Source organism: Dasypus novemcinctus, chromosome 12 (genome assembly GCF_030445035.2).
Source record: "Dasypus novemcinctus isolate mDasNov1 chromosome 12, mDasNov1.1.hap2, whole genome shotgun sequence".
In the NCBI taxonomy this organism is placed as follows: domain Eukaryota; kingdom Metazoa; phylum Chordata; class Mammalia; order Cingulata; family Dasypodidae; genus Dasypus; species Dasypus novemcinctus.
In genome coordinates this window covers 51,805,089-51,824,650 of record NC_080684.1, presented here as the reverse complement: position 1 = coordinate 51,824,650, position 19,562 = coordinate 51,805,089, and the positions used below count along the sequence as shown (strand labels likewise).

The following is a 19,562-nucleotide window of genomic DNA, read 5'->3' as shown; positions in this document are numbered from 1 at the left end:
ACCATACTATCCCATACCCCTAAGTCCTTTAGTCTGTGGCCTTCCATCCAGCCTGGCACCTAGTCCTTCCTGGAAAGAGTGACCAAAATTCTCTGAGTAAGGAACTTAAAATGGCAGCATCAGAAAACCAGCTCTCTCCTACATTGTTGCTGTGAATATACATTGGTTCAACATTTCTGGAAGGCACTTGGCAATGCAGATCAAATTTAAAAAAAACAAACAATACTTTGAATCAATAATTTTACTTTGAACCCAAAAATGTTCAAATAGGTACACAAAAGTATACTCATCACAGCAATATATTTTTAAAAATCCTATTCTTCAAAACAATTACATTAAAATCCTATAATCAAAACTGTACGGTGATTAAGATAGTGCAGATTTATCAATGGGGGAAATTTAAGTTAAAAAAAAACAAGGCTACTTTTTGTTTTAGAAATATTCATATGTAGGTGAAAAAAAATATGACAGTTGAAAGGCTATTCTCCAAAAATATTAATAGTGGCTTTCTCTGGATAGAGAGATGGACATGGTTTCTTGTTTCTTCTTTTTTGCTTTTCTATACTTACTGTTTTAGTTTCCTGGGATTTCAAGCAAATACCATAAAATGAGCTATATTTTAAAATGGGCATTTATTCACTTACTATTTGAGGCAGGGAAAAACTCCAAATCAAGGCATCAAGGCAATGCTTTCTTCCTGATGACTAGACATTCTAGGGCTATCTGCTTAGCTGTCCTTGGTCCTTAGCTTGTCAAATGGCAAATACATGGGAGTATCTCTCTTCCTGGTTCTGCTGGTGTTCAGCTTCTGCTGCTTCTTCAGGCTCTCTCTCATTCTGTCCGAATTCCATTCAGTTTAAAAAGGACTTCAGTGACAGGGTTAAGACCCATCTTGATTAGGCTGGGCCAAACCTTAACTGAAGTAACCTCATCAAAAGGTCCTACTTAAAATGCATTCACACCCATAGGAATGGATTAGGTTTAAGAACATGTTTTTCTGGGGTATATACAGCTTCAAAACACCATACTCCACCCTCTGGACCCCAAAAAGACATGTTATTCCCATATGAAAAATACATTCATTCCATTCCAATATCCCAAAATCCTGAAGTATTTCAGTAACAATGCTTAGTAATACAAATTCTCATCAAAATGGACTATGTGTGTAGTCTGTCCTGCGGCACAATTCCCCTTCATCTGTGGACCTGTTCAACCAAAAGAACAAATTATCTGCTTCCAATATACGAGAGGGCCAGGCATAGGATAAACATTTCCTTATGGAGAAAGAAAAGGAAAACCAGGGGTCACGAGTCTCAAGCAACTATGAAAACCTGCAGGGCAAATTATTAGATCTCAAGGTCTGAGAGTCATCTATAGAATGATGTTATATCCTTTGGGCCTGATGGCATGGCTGTGCTCTCCCCAAACACTGAGATGAAGACCCCATCCTCTCCAAGCACAGGGGTGGCAGTCAGGCTCTCTGTAATCCTTGGGCATAAGCCCCACCATCTCCAAGCAGTGGGGTGGCAGCCAGGCTCTTCATGAATGCTGGGGCACAGTCCCCACTCTCTTCAAGCGTTGGTGTGGCAGCACTCTTCCTAAATAATGGGGCAGAAGGCCTGCCCTCTCCAAATGCTTGGGCAGACTCAAGTGCCCTTTCCATACACATGGATGGGCACATTCTCTTGGCCTAAGGAGATCTCTTTGGTTCAAACTTCAGCTTCCATGGTTCTGCCCTTAAAGTCATTCTTCCTTCAGTTTGTCCCTTCTCTGTCCTTTTCAGCCCAGCTGGCAGTTGTTTTTCATACAAATGTTGCAAAAATGTTGTCGCCTTTGCATGTAGTTCACAGGGATCTAAACCATCAATTACTGGTTTCTTTGTGCCTAGGAGTTCATTTCTCAACTTATCCCCTTACTCTCTCATTTCACTATAAGGTCCAAGGAGATTTCCACATTTAGCTTGGAAACTTCCTCAGCTAAGTATCCAAGTTTATCACTTTTGAGTTCTGCCTTCCATCCAACATGGAAGAACTCAATTAACCAAGTTCTCTGCCACTTTAAAACAAAGACCATTTTTCCACCAGTTTCTGATTAACACATTAAACTTCTAAGGTCTCACTGGAAGTATGTTTAGCATCCATATTTCTACCAACAGTCTCTTCAAAGCGATCTAGGGCTTTTCTATCAAGCGCCTCACAATTCCTCCAGCCTCTGACCACTACCCAATTCCAAAGCTTTTTCCACACTTTTGATATTTACAGTAGCAGCACTCTACTTTGCTGGTACCAGAATCTCTCAGTTTTCTGGGCTGCTGAAGCAAATACCATGAAATGGGTCATGTTAAACAATGGGAATTGATTCACTATGATTTGAGGCTGGCAAACATTCCAAATCAAGGTATCATCAAAGCAGTCTTTCTTTCTGAAGATTGGACATTGTGGGGCTGACTGCTGGTGATCCTTAGTTCTAAGCTTGTCACATGGCAAGGTACATGGTGGCATCTCCTGGTCTCTCCCCTCTCTTCTGCTGATGGTCAGCTTCTGGCTGCTCCCTCTGGCTTTCTCTATGTCTGAATTTCATTCCAATTATAAAAGACTCCAATAACAGGATTAAGACCCATCCTGATTGAGGTGGCCCACACCTTAACTGAAGTAATCTCATCGAAAGGTCCCACTTAAAATGCATTCACACCCACAGGAATGGATTAGGTTTAAGAACACATTTTTCTTGGGTACATACAGCTTCAAACTACCAGATTTACTATATTCCCACCATGAGCCTCTTTACTCATAAATAATTCTAATAACAAACATTTACGATTTGGAACTTAAAAATCAAGTCGTTTTATGATCAATATATACTTTGCACATAACACTCCTTCAACTCACATACCTTCAATCCCCCTTGAGCACACAAACCCCTTATCTTTATATCCCTCCACTGTGCACTGCAGTGCATAACATATAGAAAGTATGAATACATTACATCAAGATGTTCTAGAACACAGTTCTGCGATAAAAGGTGACAGATGCCTCTACTTATTTACTTAACAAATCACCATTAAAAAAAGGGGGCTCTTTAAGTTACAAGAGCAGAATGATTTCTTCAAATTAAATATATTTCAAAGGCTAATATATAAAGCCAATAAAAATAAAGCCATTCTAGCAGGGAGAAGGAAGCTGAGTCAACTCAGTCATCCTCTTTACATCGCATAGATTGCTGTGCAATTTGAAAACTACTATCAAATACAATTCAACTGACCCAAATGGCAGGTCAGATCTAGAAGAGAAAGCAAAACACATTCAATCTAACAATTATTTATTTAGCTTTTTTCCAACTATAAATTACAATCACTAGTATTCCTGTAATTCTTCTTTACAGTGTGTTCAACTAAAGAATAAACTAACACAGTATAGGTCAGTTTAAAACAAATCACAGTATTTCTTAGTGTAATTTGCAAAAGCAAGTCTTGGACCCATTCCTTGGAAATAAATATCAAGTAACCATAAAAACAGTCAGCCATTTTCCAGTTATTCAAGGAGGTTCATGCATGTTTCACAGGCACAGCATCAGAGTTCCTCTTTGAAATATCCCAACTTTGCCAATGACATCTCTTTTCTTAACTGCATAACTTCCCAATACATCTGGTCAACTACACAAAAGAAGAGAAAGACATGTATATCATTTAAAAAAACCTCATTATTTTTCATCTTTCATGGAAAATTTAAGTTTAGCTAAAATGCCAACTGGGCATTTCCTAATGATGTATCCGATACCTAAGTATTCTACATATATTTCACAAAGACTTTTCTAAGTATTTGTAAAGTATCCCAGTTTTATCAACAAACAATATTCACAGTTTTGTCACAACTATTTGTTAGATTAATCAATGACCAGCACTCTAGTCCTTTTAAAAAAGGTATAGACATTTACGTGTCCTCAGTAAATATCAATGTTGTTGCCTTCAGAAATAATGCTCAATAACTGGAATATATTATCTACCTTATGGCTTTTCTTGCTCTAGTTTGCTGTTATGTTAGCCATTTTACTCTTCATTAATAATAAGATAAGTAGGAAAAAGGAAAACACAAGATAATCCAGAAAACAGTCACATTCTTTGTAATAATAGGGAGAGGTTTTATGTAGGCTCAAATTATAAATCTAAGTATTAAAGGATGATTTGTAAATTTCAATTATCTATACTTTCAAAAGCCTCCACATATATGGAAAGAAGTTGGCTCTATATTTCAAACAATAAAATGTATTCATGATATATGATGGGATTAGATTGAGATCAGCAGTCTCAACCAGGGGAGATTGTGCCCCCTCCCCCCAAGAGTACATATGGCAGTGGCTTGAGAAATTATGGGTTGTCACATGTGGGTGTTGCTACTGACATCTACTGAGTAATGATCAGAGATACTGCTCAACATCCTACAATTCCCAAGACCGCTTCCACAACAAAGAATTATCCAGCTCAAAATGTCAACAGTGCCAAATTGGAGAAATCTTGATTTAGATTTTAGCTGTCTTAAATCCTATTTGGCATAGGCACAGATAATAAACAGATTTTTAAATTAATAATATTTATTTGCTGCAAGCTCACACAGTATATGATGTGTACCAAAAACTGTGTAGAAGAGGGAAAGAAACTAGAGAAGATATCGCTATTATCACTGTCACCCCCACCATCACTCATGAAACTTTATTTCATAAAGTGAATTCTTTCAGTCTTCCCTACAAAAAACAGTTCAATTTTAGCAAGACAAAAAACATGCCTGATAATTTTACTTAATACAAATCATCTGTTCTCCAGTTTAAATTATATTACTAAGTATTCTAATATATTTCAATTTTATTAAAGTTATAAAAATATTATATAAAAGACTACTTTTATGTTGAGCAGCCTCCTGAAATTCAAGCATTAAAACCCAATTATATGAGATTCTAAAACCAAATATGAATGTCTGCAACATATCAGAGTTGAGAAAAGCTAAACTAAGTTTTTATCAGCATGATTAATTTTTCCATAGAAGATTCACTGGTTTACCCAGTTGAAAAATAATTGGCTTCTACCAGTATAAAGCATGATAATATAATCATAATATTTTTACCGTCAAAAAAATCATAGAGAAAAATTTCCCACGACTTCAAATACAAAATTGGCACAGACTTGTCTCTAGCCCAGTACTGCTTTTTCTGTTTTAAAGCAATTGTGTACTCAAGAAACACTGTTCCAGAACTGTTACAGACCGTATCAGTCTCTACCTGCTGTTTAAGATATCTGGTTATAAAACCATCAGACTATATTAAAAATAATCAAACATTTACATGAGGTTGGCTCTCCTGGATATATCATCTGCACATTTCTGATTTAGGATACAGTAATATTTATTCCATTCAGAATTATCCTCATGATTGCTTTATTAATTCACAAGTGAAAGTAGAAAATATAGGAAAAAAATTTATGGTAGCTCCTTCATGGCATCCATGAATTAAAATAAAACTGACCACTTCTAAATCTTGTTCATTTTCATTTCTTAAAGAATAAATTCAATCAGCTCTGCACTGTCCTCACTTTATCATTTGATTTATCATATACCTATAGTAATTAAAACAGTTCCTGCCTAAAATTCAAAATTAAAGTAAAATGAGACAAATAGGACTAAATAATTTTTTTTAAACAAAGACACCTGTTTACAAATTCTCCAAATATTTTATTAGGATTATAAAAGGAATTCAAAATAAATATATCAATAATGAATTTTATTTGAATATTACTACTGTAGTCTAGACTTTTTACTAAACTGTTTACGTAAATATTTATAATTAATTAAAAACACTTACCATCTTGCTGTTTCACGAGTCCCTGCTGAATATATCGAATGTATGTAAAAAAGTTACATACAGAAGTGATCTAGGCCAACAGAAGAAATGTCATGAACAGTCAAATGTCTCGTATCAAAATGAGTTTTATTAAAATTCATATTTAAGTTACTTACCCTGTATCTACAAAAAGGAGAAATATAATAATAGTTGCTTGAGTCCCCTAATTTAATTCTGTGTTTACAGGACTTACTCTGGCCAGTGAGGGCACATTTTCTGTAAAATAATGATAAATTTTAATGGTTTGGTTTGTTTACTATTAAAGGCATTTGCTCTCCTACATTCTGTACAAGTTGTATATTCATTCCATTAGACTAAATATTTGAGAGGACCTACTATGCACCTGGAACTGTTCTAGAGGCTGGGCTACAGTGATGAACAAGACAAAATTTCTGCCCATGTGGGGCTTATATTCTAGTATAAGCAATACCATTAACATTAACCATGGTTCTAGAAATATAAACTAGATGTTTTAAATATCTTCTGAATTTGTCTAAATAATTCTTAAGAAATACTTATTTTAGTACTATTTGTTACAATCACTACTAGGCTATGAAAAGAAAATATTGATACTCCTTTTTCCTCCGAATATACAATCCTAAGCAATGAGATTGATAATGCAAAAGGACAGTGAATGATTTACATTACAAATCAATTGAGAAGTAGAGTATAGTTGACACAGATGGTCCCAGAGGAAGAAGTCTTATGTGTGATTTAAATCTGTCCTATCCAGGAACAAATTTACACATAATTAATCAACTTCAGGGTAACTCTCAGCTTTTCATCAGGATTTCAACTTCTTTCTCAATTGAAAAAACTTAATGATAATTTTTCAAGTCTCAAAACATTATTGGTAGGTTACAGGATAACATGTTATCTGCCTCCAGATGGGGTAGTTTTGGGTTTGGTTGGTCAGTTTATATGCATTTAATGTGGCGCCTATGCCTAAGAACTACAGATGAATAAGCCACCTTATAAAAATACTGAATCTTAACAATATAAGTAGTTATATTGTTTTAATCTTTTCAATTATCATACTACAAAATTTAAAGTTTGGTATGGGGGCCTTTCTGGCTGGGATTGGGCTCTAAGTCTCTTGAAGACAGGGACTGTACACTTATTCACTTTTGAAGAGCTGGCACAAGAAGAGCCTGGCACACAGCAGGTATTCAGTGCTGTTGATTTAGTGATGGCCTCCTGTCACTGCAATGATCAAGATGGAGATGGCTTGTCTATCAAGCTGGATTTTAAACAGCTGGATTGGTTACCCTTCTAAACTAGGAGCTTGGCTGAACACAACTACCACTCTCTGTCAACATAAAAAGTAAATCTAAGTAAAATAAAGTAGCTACAGAATTTTGTATGTTATTGAAAATTAGATACTAAAGAAAAATATATTACATAAACATCAAATTTCAGCTACTTTTCTAGGAACAAGAAATATGATGTAAATGTACCTCTATATTAAGAAAATAAGTGAAAATGCATATAAAATAGTATAATTTTGGGGTGGCCTTTGAATCACACAAAAATTCTTATACCTTTACAAAGAGATTTTGCCTCAATCTTCCTTTACCAGCACAATTCTTGTAATGGTCTGTACTAAGTATTTAAAAGCACTCTCTATTTTCTTGGGGAAGATAGGAGATAAAGAAATTTAAGGAGCAAGTTCTAGAAGCCCTAGGAACTTCAAAAAGTTTAATTTATGCAAGGGAAAAAATATCAAACTGATAAAAATCAATTTACACACTATTTTTTGGAAAACAGACATATGCCAGTTTGTACTTTTTTCTAATATTAAAAGGACTCTGATAAAGTGGTTCAGAATTCCAACTTTAAAGTGTTTCTAAAATTATCTCATTTCTAAAGTTGTACATTCATCAAACTCAATATATTTTTACTTGAACCAAGATTCAATGCTGTCTTCTGACTAAAAATACCAATGTTCCTTTAACATCTACATTACTTACATATCTCTCTACAGCTCTAGGCCCAAGATTTCAAATCCTTGCCTGATATTTTCATTTGCAGATGTCAATATGCCTAATCTAGACTCACTACCTTCCCAAAACCAGAGTTTTTCCTATTAATTTCCAAAATTATTTTAAACCATTCATCCAGTCAGTTATGTCTAACACCTTTTACTTTTACCCATCTCCCACTCCAAAGTAATCCTCTCCTAATTTTTTCTTAAGATTTGCCACATCACCTTTACTTTCCAGACACTCACCATCCTCTAAACACAAATCGTTTTCTTGGATTTCAGTAATACGTACTATTCCTTCTGTGCAAAATGCACTCTTTTTTATTAGGTGGACAGACTATTTTTTATCTGTCGAAATTCTACCCATGCTTCAAAACCCAGATCAAATCTCCCCAACTGGAATGATGTAGGCTTCCTCAAAATTCCTATAGCACTATGCCACAAACCTGACCTATATACTACTAAATTCATTTCAACTGAGATCCCCAGTTGCTATCATTTGATATTTGTATAATTTTATGTGTGACACATAATGCAAGCACAAGTATAAAATTCTACAATAAAACTTTCAGGGTGAGTGTAAAACTGGACCCAACTCCAGATGTATTTGTGGTTCACAGAGCAAATACGTAACTAGGTACCCTCCATAAATGGCCACCCAAATACCAGCATTTAGGGAATGTAATGTGTATAACAGGAAACTGGAATAATCAGAAGACTCCTTCCTATACAGACTTCAACAAATATCTATTAGTTAATGTCAATCTATAGTCCTTTCCTCTTCTGGCTTCAAAATGACTCTAACAAGACTCAAATATCACTCTCTATAAGTTCTCAGGCTTTCCAGTCTCCTATACTAATCAAGTTCTTAACCACTAACTAAGGCAGCTTCTGAGTCACTTTTTTAGTTTGTTTTTGTTTTTGTTTTTGGAGGTACCAGGGATCAAACTGGGGACCTCATACATGGGAAGCAGGCACTTAACCACTTGAGTGATAATACATTGCTCCTCTAAGTCACTTTTTAAACACAGGCCAAGGGAAAACCTTCAGCTGTGCCAAAGGTTGTAGGTACTGTTGGTTTCAAGTCTTTCCTCCTCCTAGGATTGGATGGAAATAAATTTCCCCTGCTATGAAATGTAGGAGTCTTGTCTGTGAAGGTTTATAATGGTCAAATATCTCTCACATAAGGAAGAGAGAATTTACTTACCAAAATGGGAATCCTTTATAATGAAAGAACAAAAGGAAAGGACTAATTAAATCTTTTTGGTACACTGTTTTCATGCTTGATAAGATCTGATCTAACTCGGTGTCTTTCCAAACTACTTTCTATGGCAATCCTCAGAAGAAATACTTTACACAGAAATCTAGGACATACTGCTATACATTATATAAATATTACACAAACAAAAAATTTTCTACTTATGATCCACTAAACTGACTTCCTAATCCACTCATGGATCACAACCTGTGGTTATAAAACATGTTTCCAGTCCATGGTTGCTATGAGTGGATGTGAGGTACACATATTGGTGCCTATAGGTACAAAGCCTAGCAAAGAAGCAAAAGCAGGAACTCCACAGGCTCTAGGAACTTTAGTCTCTCGTCACAGAGCCATCATCTACATATAGTATGTGTATATTTTCATAATTAAAGGGGCTCACCTTTGATCCTGTTTGAAATGCTATATCCCATGCTATCTTAGGGTTTTTTATTTGGGCTGCATGGACTATAAACAGAAAATTAACTAGAAATTTAACTACATTTAAAACAAGAAAAACTAAAAAACAACACATAACAAAATTTAAAAACTCAGTATCTTTCACAAATCATTGATTTGAAAACATACTTTGGTCCTCCACATTCAACTGCGGAAGCTTTCACAAATCGAATCGGTTGTAATCCCACTGGTTCAATGCTTAGAGTATTGTTTTCCACAGCCTCCAGAACAGCTGAAGCCAACTTTAAAAAAATGAAGAAGTATTAGATGCTATGCTGACAAAAAAGCATCAAAATTGAATTCTATAGTAAACTGATTTTAAGAAGTATTCTCCCCCTAAGTTTTAATGGCCTAGTCAACAAAAAGGAAAGAAACCACATAATCTTGGTTTGAATACTTTTAGAACGCAAACGTTGTTATTAAAGGCAATTCAGTTATAGTTAAATATCTGGAAGAGGATTAAAGGCATTAATTCCAGTCTCTTGTTTGCTCCCTACCCACAATTATAAAAATATCCACTGTTAATGCCCCTTCAAAACGAACACTTTATTTTGCTACATTTGTGCATATTTAATATTGGTTATTTACCAATATTTAATATTTAATATTGGTTATTGACAACACAGCAACATATATTATAGTTACGTATTTTCTGAACTTATATTTATATGCACAAGAATGAGTCTACAAAAGAATTAACCAAATTACCAAATATTAAATGCCAGATGGAGATGGTAGTAACTGATAACAAATGAAACAGACATAACTTCTTTAGAATCTGACAAGATTACTAATACTGGCCTACTTGAATCTAGGTACAGAGCTATAATAATTAATAAATTAACATATCAAAAATGTTTTACTATTCACCTTAACGTCTCCTTAAAAGTAATATTACCATTAAAACCTCAAAAGACTAAACATACGGTTCTTAGAATTAAACTTAAATATTGATTTATAGGATATTTGTGGACACACTTTTCACATGCAAGTACAAACTAAAATTATGACCTTACATCTTGCCTTGTATTTTTTAATAGCTTTCATAGTTATTTAATCCACTTCATATTATCCTCTTAACAATCCTGTGCCATAGGCAAGGGAGGCATTACTTTTCCTGTTTGAAAGATGAAGAAACTAAATATGATTTTTAAAATATCATTTACAGATAAAGCCAATAAATGCTTTTAACAGAGTACACAGAACTTTCTTTATACTGACTCTCGGATAAGAATCAGAAAATAAGTCCTACTCCCGTACATATTTAACACTTCACTCCAACACAATACATATTTTAGTGCAAATGACCCATTGCTCAAATCAGGAAAGCTGTTCAGTAACTAAATGCCAAGAAATCACTATAATGTTAATACAGCATGGAGAAAAGAGTAAAATGTAACATTTTATAATTTACTTTTGTAAGAGATATCAAATATGTAACATGATTTACTAAAAGGTACACAAACAATTCTAATGCATTCCCACTGGAATGAAAAATAAATTACCTCACTTTTTGAGAATGTTAAACATGGAAAGATATCTTCCTGATAGATTTTGTCTAAGAAAGGGCATGTTCTGTCCATTGTGGGCTCATCCTTCCAAGATCTGAATTCATTATACAGAGATAAGTCAGCCTAACAAACCAAAAGAAAACACACACAAAAAAAATGTTTTTTAAAGTACAAAGCATAAAACCACTTTTATAAAACTAAAACCAAAACATTAGTGAAAAAGCAATGTTCTTCATATTAAAAACAAATGAAAAACTAGACGCTTCATCATTGTAGTACATGGTAGCAATTTCTCTTTTTAAAAAATTTCAAACTTCTACTCCTAAATGACTAATCATTCCCTTTTCAATGTGTCCTCTACGGATGTCCAATGATACTATACGACGATCCACCCCACAAAAAAAGGTCAGATGTTCTTTTAAAATACAAGTTGCATATTATTTGGAATATAAAAAGTGATGACAAGTCCTTTTTGAAAAGAGTCAAAAAGTAATTTTGAATCAAGTTAAAGTGTTTGACTAAACTGTGAATGACTAAATTGTGAAAACCAGTTTGGGGTCAAAAATGACTCTAATTGTTCTGCTATGACCTGAAAACACTTGTAAAAGAATTTCTAAAATATGTTTATTATATAAGCATCAAGATTAAAAGAAGCACATATATACACATATAATCCTCTTAACCTATCTTAAATTGTAACACTTATTTAGCTATTTTTGGATATCAGCATCTAGTAACTACCATCTGAATTACCAACAATAATCTACTGTTGGCACCCACCTTACTAGTTACTCCTCTAGTAGCCCTCTCTTTACCACCTCCCTATAATAAATTCTCCCCAAGTATTCTCAACAGATTCTCAGATTCCCTCAACCAGTCAATACCACCTGACGATATAAAGCTGCACCTATGTGCATCCACCCGAACACTGAGTATTCTCCCTCATCCTCCTACAGCTTTAAGTCATTCTTGTCCAGAAGACAAGAATGGATACACTATAGATAATGTACTGATTACAGCTATGACCTGATTACAGCTTAACCAGAAGTGCAGCTGGTCTCCATGAAAGTAGTAAAAAGGTGAATGCATCCAAGGTTTCTTATAAACTTTCTTTTATGGTGTATGATGGCAATATCAATGTAATTTTTTATCCCAATTCATAAATTCCTTCAATCAAAGCAAAAGGAAAAAAGGGTAAAGAATGGTAGCAGAAAAACAGTATTTCCATCTTTAAAATCACCTATTAAGAGATGACTATGTGCCAAGAACTATACTATATTCAATCCTCACAGTTGTGTAAGACAGAAATTATGATTCCCATTTATAGAGAAACTTAGCTTAAATAAAGTAACTTGCCCAAGGTTACAGAAGAGAGCAATAAGACATGGACCATAGTTAGTAGGTAGCACATAATAGTAATGTACTTTCATTATGTTTATATATTTCAATAAAAATTGAAAACTGGATACTCTTTTTAATCTAATCAATTATTTAATAGTTAAATTAAAAGTTATCTTATTTAGCAGTTACTTCTAGCTATGCACATTATTTCCAAATAAACAAAAACTAAAGGTGTAATGTTACGGATTTATAATTCTTTACAGATGGAAAGGGATGAGTTGTATTTTAGAAACTCTTCAGCATTTTCTGATATTGTCGGCTAAGGCTATATAATAAATCAAATGTTGACTTAATAAAATCATCTGAGAAAATGATGGGTGGGCCGAATACCATTAGTACCTAATAACTCTGTGCAAGGAATCTATAATATCATTCTTTTGCCTAATATAATATAACCAGTTGCCAATTCTTAAGAAAAAAATCACTCTGAAAAAAAATTATGAGAACTAGACAATATGAATAATTCTGTCCCTTCACACTCTAAAATTGTATAGTTCTCAGTTACTTTTTTTTTTTTAAGATAAAAGGCATACCTTATAATATCTCTCATTATCATGTTGCAAGGGAAAAATGAACAACTAAATTACAGATTAAGATTTTTAGGAAAAAAAAAAACTGTTCACAGTTTAGGAGAATGAGGAAAGGAGGTGATGTATGAGCCAGCCTTAAAGGAACAGAGGGATTATGTCAGGAAGAAGGTAGAATTGAAGGAGGTGACACCTGAACTGAGTTTTGAAAAATGAATAGGAATTAACCAGACAGTAAGAAAAAGAGAGTTCTCCAGCCAGGTGAACAGTATATATGCATGTGAGATCCTGTGTGGGGAGGGTGTGTGTATCTTCATGAGTGTGCTAAAACAAAAAAAGGAAGAAAGAAAAATGGGGAAAAAGTAAATGAGTCAAAATTCAAATCAAAGTGAACTAATCCCAAATAATTGCATTGTATGTATATTTAATGCTTATAGAGGTTAGGTTCTTAATGTCATGACTGAGTGCCCCATCATGTTTTCTACAGAAACATGAACCTGTTTTAAAAAAAATGGGGGAAAAGTGCGCCATGAATTACGGTTAATCCCCTTGGAACTTATGCCAATAAAGTCATGCTTTCTTATAGTGCACAATGATTAAGCGAAAACCATTTTATAATTGTACAATTTTTAAATTCAAAACAGCTCAGAATACTTCCACATTATCTTAGTTATCTTTATGTCCTGTCTTTAAAAATGATAAGGCTACCATTATTTCTACTTTTTGTTCCTTAATTATCTGAATGAACTCAGGACACACTTACTGATAAAAAATTCAATTTCTCCCAGAGAAAAGCAATGTGCCATTCTTCAAGGAAATCATCTTATTTTCACAAAGTTTTTATCTTCATATTTTGTTAGAGCACACTAGCAATAAATTTCAACCAGTCAGATAATTAAGCCACCCACTTTACTTTATGCAAAACATGACAATATGTTCCATAAGTGAAATATCAAGATTAAGAAACTTACCAAGTTTCCAGCAGGTACTCCAAGGTCAGTCAGGTAGCAAATAAAATTGAAGAATCCCTGAAAGCAGCCAGCTCTAGACAAAGCCATTCCCACCTTAAGATTGCATATTTTCTACTAAAATTTCTGCTGGCAAAAATCATAACCTCAGTGATGAAAATTAATAAATATCAATAGAGTCAGAGGGGACAGTCCTTGACGAGTTACCTCTTTGCAGTCTTTTACAATTGGCTGTATCACACTGAGGTCCTGATGACTGCCACTCATAGCACTGCTCATACTTTTATTTCTTGTATGCCCCTTTTTAAAAGGTGTCTTTCCACCTGGCAGAGGCTCTTGTGTAGGTGATGTTGGAGAACTGGACAAAACAAGTGTCTTCAGTGCAGCTACTTCAGCTTGAAGTACATCAATCTTGAAAAGAAATCAACATAGTTGCATACACTAAAAGCATTTTATGTCAGGTGCAGCTAAATGTTGACAATCTGTTCTGAAACACTTTCATTTTAAAGACAGAAAAAAATTTTATCTGTACATCTGGTGGAATAATAAAAGGGAAGTAAAACCAAGTTGTTTTTTTTACATTTTCTTTATTTGGTTCTAATATAAATGGATACCAAAATATTCACTATTAATTTTATATAGGCATTACCTATTTTCTTCTTTATAGTTTTCTGTACTTTGCAACTCTTCTAAAATAAGCACTATTTTAAAAATCAGAATCCAATAAATGTTTTCATTAAAACAGTAACCACTAATTTCTTTAAATTTTATACTATTAAAACTTACTTTTCCTTGTGCTTCTTTTAGCTGTTTTTCTGCTGTTGCCTGCTTGACATTCGCTTCTCTCACCATCTTATGAGCTTCCTGAAAAAGTTAAAATCTCAAACTTGGGAAACAAAGTATTTAGCATTTGCTTTCAAAACTTTCACTAAATTTCTATGATTGAAGCAAAGGTATACTATCAAAATTTAGCCTAGAAATAAATATTCAATATCAACTACTGAAACAGCAATTGTCATCAGATACATATTCCTATCAAGATTTAGGAATAGGTACTTTTCCTTTTATCTATCATTTATCCTATTCAATGACACCTGTTATCATTGAAGCAGTCAGTGATTCTGACTAATGCAAAAATATATAATGACCCACATGTCAACACCAATTCGTCTGCAGTCAGGCTTTGGTAATTTGGTAAATATTCATGTATTACTCATAGCAAAGACCAACACAAGATCCAAGTGAAATAGCAAGTACAAACATCTATAATACTGCAATTCATAGGCACCATGGCCGAGAAGCCTTAGAACTTCTAATAAAAACATTCACAAATGATGTTAAGTGATGATTCTGAACAGAGCACAGATTTTTAATAGAATCTTAATTTTTAGTACCACAAATGTGAACTCCTAGGTATTTAATTACTTTTTATTAATCTGATATTTACTTATCAAACCTTTTTTCATGCTACCTCTCTGGGAGGTACTGTTCTAAGTGCCGAGTAGATAATGAAAAATTAGACAACGTCCCACTACATTCTGATTACATTTTATCTATTAATCAAATAAAATATCAAGGCAAAAAGTCTGGATTATTCTAAGTGCAATATGGAGCTTTAAGGTTTTTTTAAAGGAAGAGAGTGATGTGATATGATATTTCATTTTAAACAGATTTTTCTGCTGCATGAAAAATGAAGTATAAGAGATTGATGAACTGGAATGGTATGTGGAGGTTACTTATAATAATCCTCTGGGATGTAAGAACATATATTTTAGAATTTGAATTTATAGGTTATCAGAAGGAAGGAGGAAGAAAGGGAAGAAATAAAATTCAATGATATTTAATACATGTTTTGACACTGGTATCCTCACTAGGTCTGTCAACTGCTCAGTAGTGGTGTGGAAGAGTGGAAATTCTCTAAATCGTAAGAGTTTGACAGTGACACTCCATTTGTCAATTTGCTTTTTACAGTACTGTAATGAACTGCAGTTTGTGTGTACCCATGAACATGAATCTATAGATTAGTTTAAATAAGAGAATCTTTACCATAAGTGTTTTATAATAAGATGACATTGATCATGAAAATCTAAGTACACAGTTATGCATGCTAGTTATCTTACGGGAAAATCTCTAACGACTGTCAAAATTAGGATTTGGTTAAGCATTTTTCTTTTAAAAAATAACAAATGTTCCAGATTTACTGAAATTTTCTGTGATGGAAAGTGGCTATCAATAGGAGGCTATATGAAGGATATTTTCAAAATAATAAACATGTAACCCATCCCTTCAAGATAAGTGACATTTAAACTATAAATGCAAAAGTAACTCATCTTATGGAAGAAATATTTGTTTGTATATTTGGAAGTAGATCTCATCTTCCATTCAAGAATAGACTATGCAATTCAGAACAAATATCCCACTGAGAACAATTAGAAAAGCAGGACAAAATGTTTTGTTAATGTGTTTGACAGCATCAAGGAGTTAACAAAATAGTGAAGAATTAGCATGTACCAAGATACAGGAAAAGAAGTAAATCCATAAAATTCAACTGGCATTTGCAGTGACCTTCCCCCTAGAAACATAAAGAATATACTGAAATGGTCAAACAAACAGGTAACTGAAGCCCCAAAAGGAAAGGGAGCTAGAATGGGACAGAAGCAATATCTATAAAAACAATGCTGAGAATTGTGCAAATAACAAAAAAAATCAAAATGAATATTAATATTTTAAGATTTTTCTATTGATCTGTCATTCTGAAGCTGAAATATTTAAGTATCATTCTATCAGTAGTCAGCAAACTTCTCTCTAAAGATCCAGAGAGTGAGCATTTTTCGCTTTGCAGGCCGTAAGTTCTCTGTCATAACTGCTCAATTCTACTATTGCAATGTGAAAGCAGCCATGCATAATATGTAAACAAATGAACATGGCTCTTTCAATAAAACTTTATTTATGGTCACTGAAATAAGAATGTCATGTAATTTTCATATCTCAAAAATTCTTCTTTTGATTCACACCCCCTCACTAAAGAAATTTCTAGGAATTTACATAAATGCTCAATAGAACCGAAAATTTAATATAATTATTTAATAAAGGGAAAACATATTTCCATTTGGATTGATATATTTGTGAGTTCTCAGATACTATTCATATAATTTAAAATTGAAAAAAACAAAATAAAACAGAACTTAGACCAGACTATCAACTGGATCTTAAATTGTTAAAGCAAGATTTTGAAAACAAGGTAATATATTAGAGCACACTCCTCTCCATAAATAAATATTTGAGTAAGGACAAAAGCTTTTGTGCATTTTGGTACTATTAAAAAACATTTAGCATTTTTATTATTGTCTCATTGTTATATATGCTCTTAGAAGAATACCCAGTACAAAAGGAATTCTCAATAAATAGTAGTTATCTTCGTCATGCATGAAGGTACATGCTCAAATGTTTCTTTTACTGATTGGGTACATCATCAAGAAGTTTGGCACCTACTGGCCTAAGTAAGAAACTACATAGTGGCTTGGCAGATGGTGTTAGCAATGTCAAAACAGAAAAGCAGATGTATTTGGTTTACATTCTGGAGGTTACAAGAAGTCAATGATAGTTTGAATGTGTGGTGAAAGAAAAGCCTCAATGACGACTCCTTTTCTATGGCTTGAGACAAATGCAAGAACTTTTATTACTTTCATAGTACTTTCAGCAAAAGTCAGGACCATGAATTTGAGTTCCAGCACTGCTCCTTAACCTTTCTATAACTCATTTTCCTCACAGGCAAAATGAAAACACCTGTTCTATATGCCTCACAGCTTTGTTGAGAGTTAAGTAGGCATATCATAGGCATTTACAAAAACTGGCTATCCAAAAAAACATAGAGTATCTTAAGACTACCTTTTTTCCCCACGTTAAATGCAGACTACTTTGTAAAGAATTCTTTCAAGTGACTTCATTTTATATTATCTCAAAATCTGAGCTATTAGGAGAAAAATACATGACTTCAGGGTTTTGAAAGTATGACACTTTATATATACACACATACATAAAATAAAGCAATCAAAATCTTTTATGAAACAGTGATGGTAAACTGAGATAATGAGGGCACTATTAGGACCACAGAAAAACTTTCAACACTTTTTTCCACAATTCATAAATTGGCTTGAATATAACTTTCTTCACTGTATTTTCACTGTACTTCAACAAAGTTCTTTCTTTCCTAGAAAGCATACACAATTTTATAGCTATTACCCACTGTTAGTTACCTATTCTGGAAACATGTTTTTTAGGTATATTGCACATTTGCATTTCTGATACTTTATACCTTGCTACAGTAATATACTATAAGAAAATTATTATTAAGAATTGTGAATTCATAAACTTTCTAATTAATAGTCTCTGCCATTTTAGCCTAAAATTGAATGGTTAACTTGTCCTTTGGAATGTTGTAACGAGGCTATGCAGGCAACCCCATCCATCATTTACCCACAAAACAAATGTTTAAGAAGTCCTAAATACCAAACGTGATATTTACATGTCCTGTTTGTGTCCTCTGTAAAAACTAAAAGCCAAAAACCTTTATATTCCTGTGTAATATATCATGAATAGAACAGAACAAAGATGCCTTGAGACACCATGTCTCTCCTGCAGAGGGCTGGCCACTGCCCACCGGATGGATTTGGTTGCTTTTGATGAGGTCATTCCTCAAGAACTGTACTCATTAGAGTGCTGAGGTTCAGAATCCTTTAAAAAGGATGGTCTCCAAGCAGCCAGTGGAACTCACCAGGGCCACTCTGCCTGGGACCACTTTTCCAGTCAGGACTCTGATCGGCTGCGAATGGGCTCCCCAGCCATGTGAGAGTTCAGATGTTGTATTTTCCTCTGATTTGGTGAGTGGCCGTATATACTTTCATTCTTTCCTATGTTTTTAATTGATTACTCTTTTTTTTCTGTGATTGCTCAATTGTTATAATCATCTGATATAACCCAAAACTCATTTGATTGAATAAAGCTGCCTTTGTATAGCATTTAGAATTTCTGCCTCTTCCTTAGAAGTTTCATTTTGTCTGTTCCTTTTATGTTGTGGGAAATTGGTTTACCTATTTGTTGCTTCCTGTTATTGTAGATGATGTTGCAATTGCTTCTGTTATTGTAAATGTTACCTTATTGTAGCTGTTGCAATTGCTTCCTATTATTGTAAATGTTACCTTATTGTACATGTTGCAGTTGCTTCCTATTATTGTAAATGTTGCAGTTGCTTCCTGTTATTGTAAATGTTACCTTATTGTAGATGGTACAGTTACTTCCTGTTATTGTAGATGATGTTGCAGTTCTGATAGCAAACAGCTGCTCATTAGTTTCCAAATAAATAGGATGTGGAAACTAGGGTTGAGGCTTCCAGTTCCAGAAGCTGTGAGTCCCCTGGTCCCATCTTTATCTCCTCTCTTGTCTCTCTCTCTCTGTCCTTTATTTAAGTTATATGCTCCCTTCCCTTTATGCAGACCTATTGTGAGCTGATCACAGCAATTCTACTTTGCCAAACTGAATATGTAGGCAAGTGCATATGAATGGAACTGC

At 33.9% G+C, this 19,562-nt stretch overlaps 1 protein-coding gene across 3 annotated transcripts in view; it reads right to left on the bottom strand.

Moving 5' to 3' along the window:
• Positions 1-2,819: 2,819 nt before the first annotated feature.
• Positions 2,820-19,562, bottom strand: part of RAB3IP (RAB3A interacting protein) — a 60,997-nt gene continuing 44,254 nt past the window's right edge. For all 3 annotated transcript variants that reach the window (XM_058308414.2, XM_058308413.2, XM_058308415.2), the window contains exons 5-11: positions 14,781-14,858; positions 14,202-14,405; positions 11,093-11,221; positions 9,717-9,829; positions 6,003-6,102; positions 5,848-5,917; positions 2,820-3,652 (exon numbers count right to left, since the gene is read on the bottom strand). In XM_058308414.2, coding sequence (XP_058164397.1) covers positions 3,570-3,652; positions 5,848-5,917; positions 6,003-6,102; positions 9,717-9,829; positions 11,093-11,221; positions 14,202-14,405; positions 14,781-14,858 — 777 coding nt within the window. In that variant the 3' untranslated portion in view covers positions 2,820-3,569. The remainder of the gene's footprint in view (positions 3,653-5,847; positions 5,918-6,002; positions 6,103-9,716; positions 9,830-11,092; positions 11,222-14,201; positions 14,406-14,780; positions 14,859-19,562) is intronic.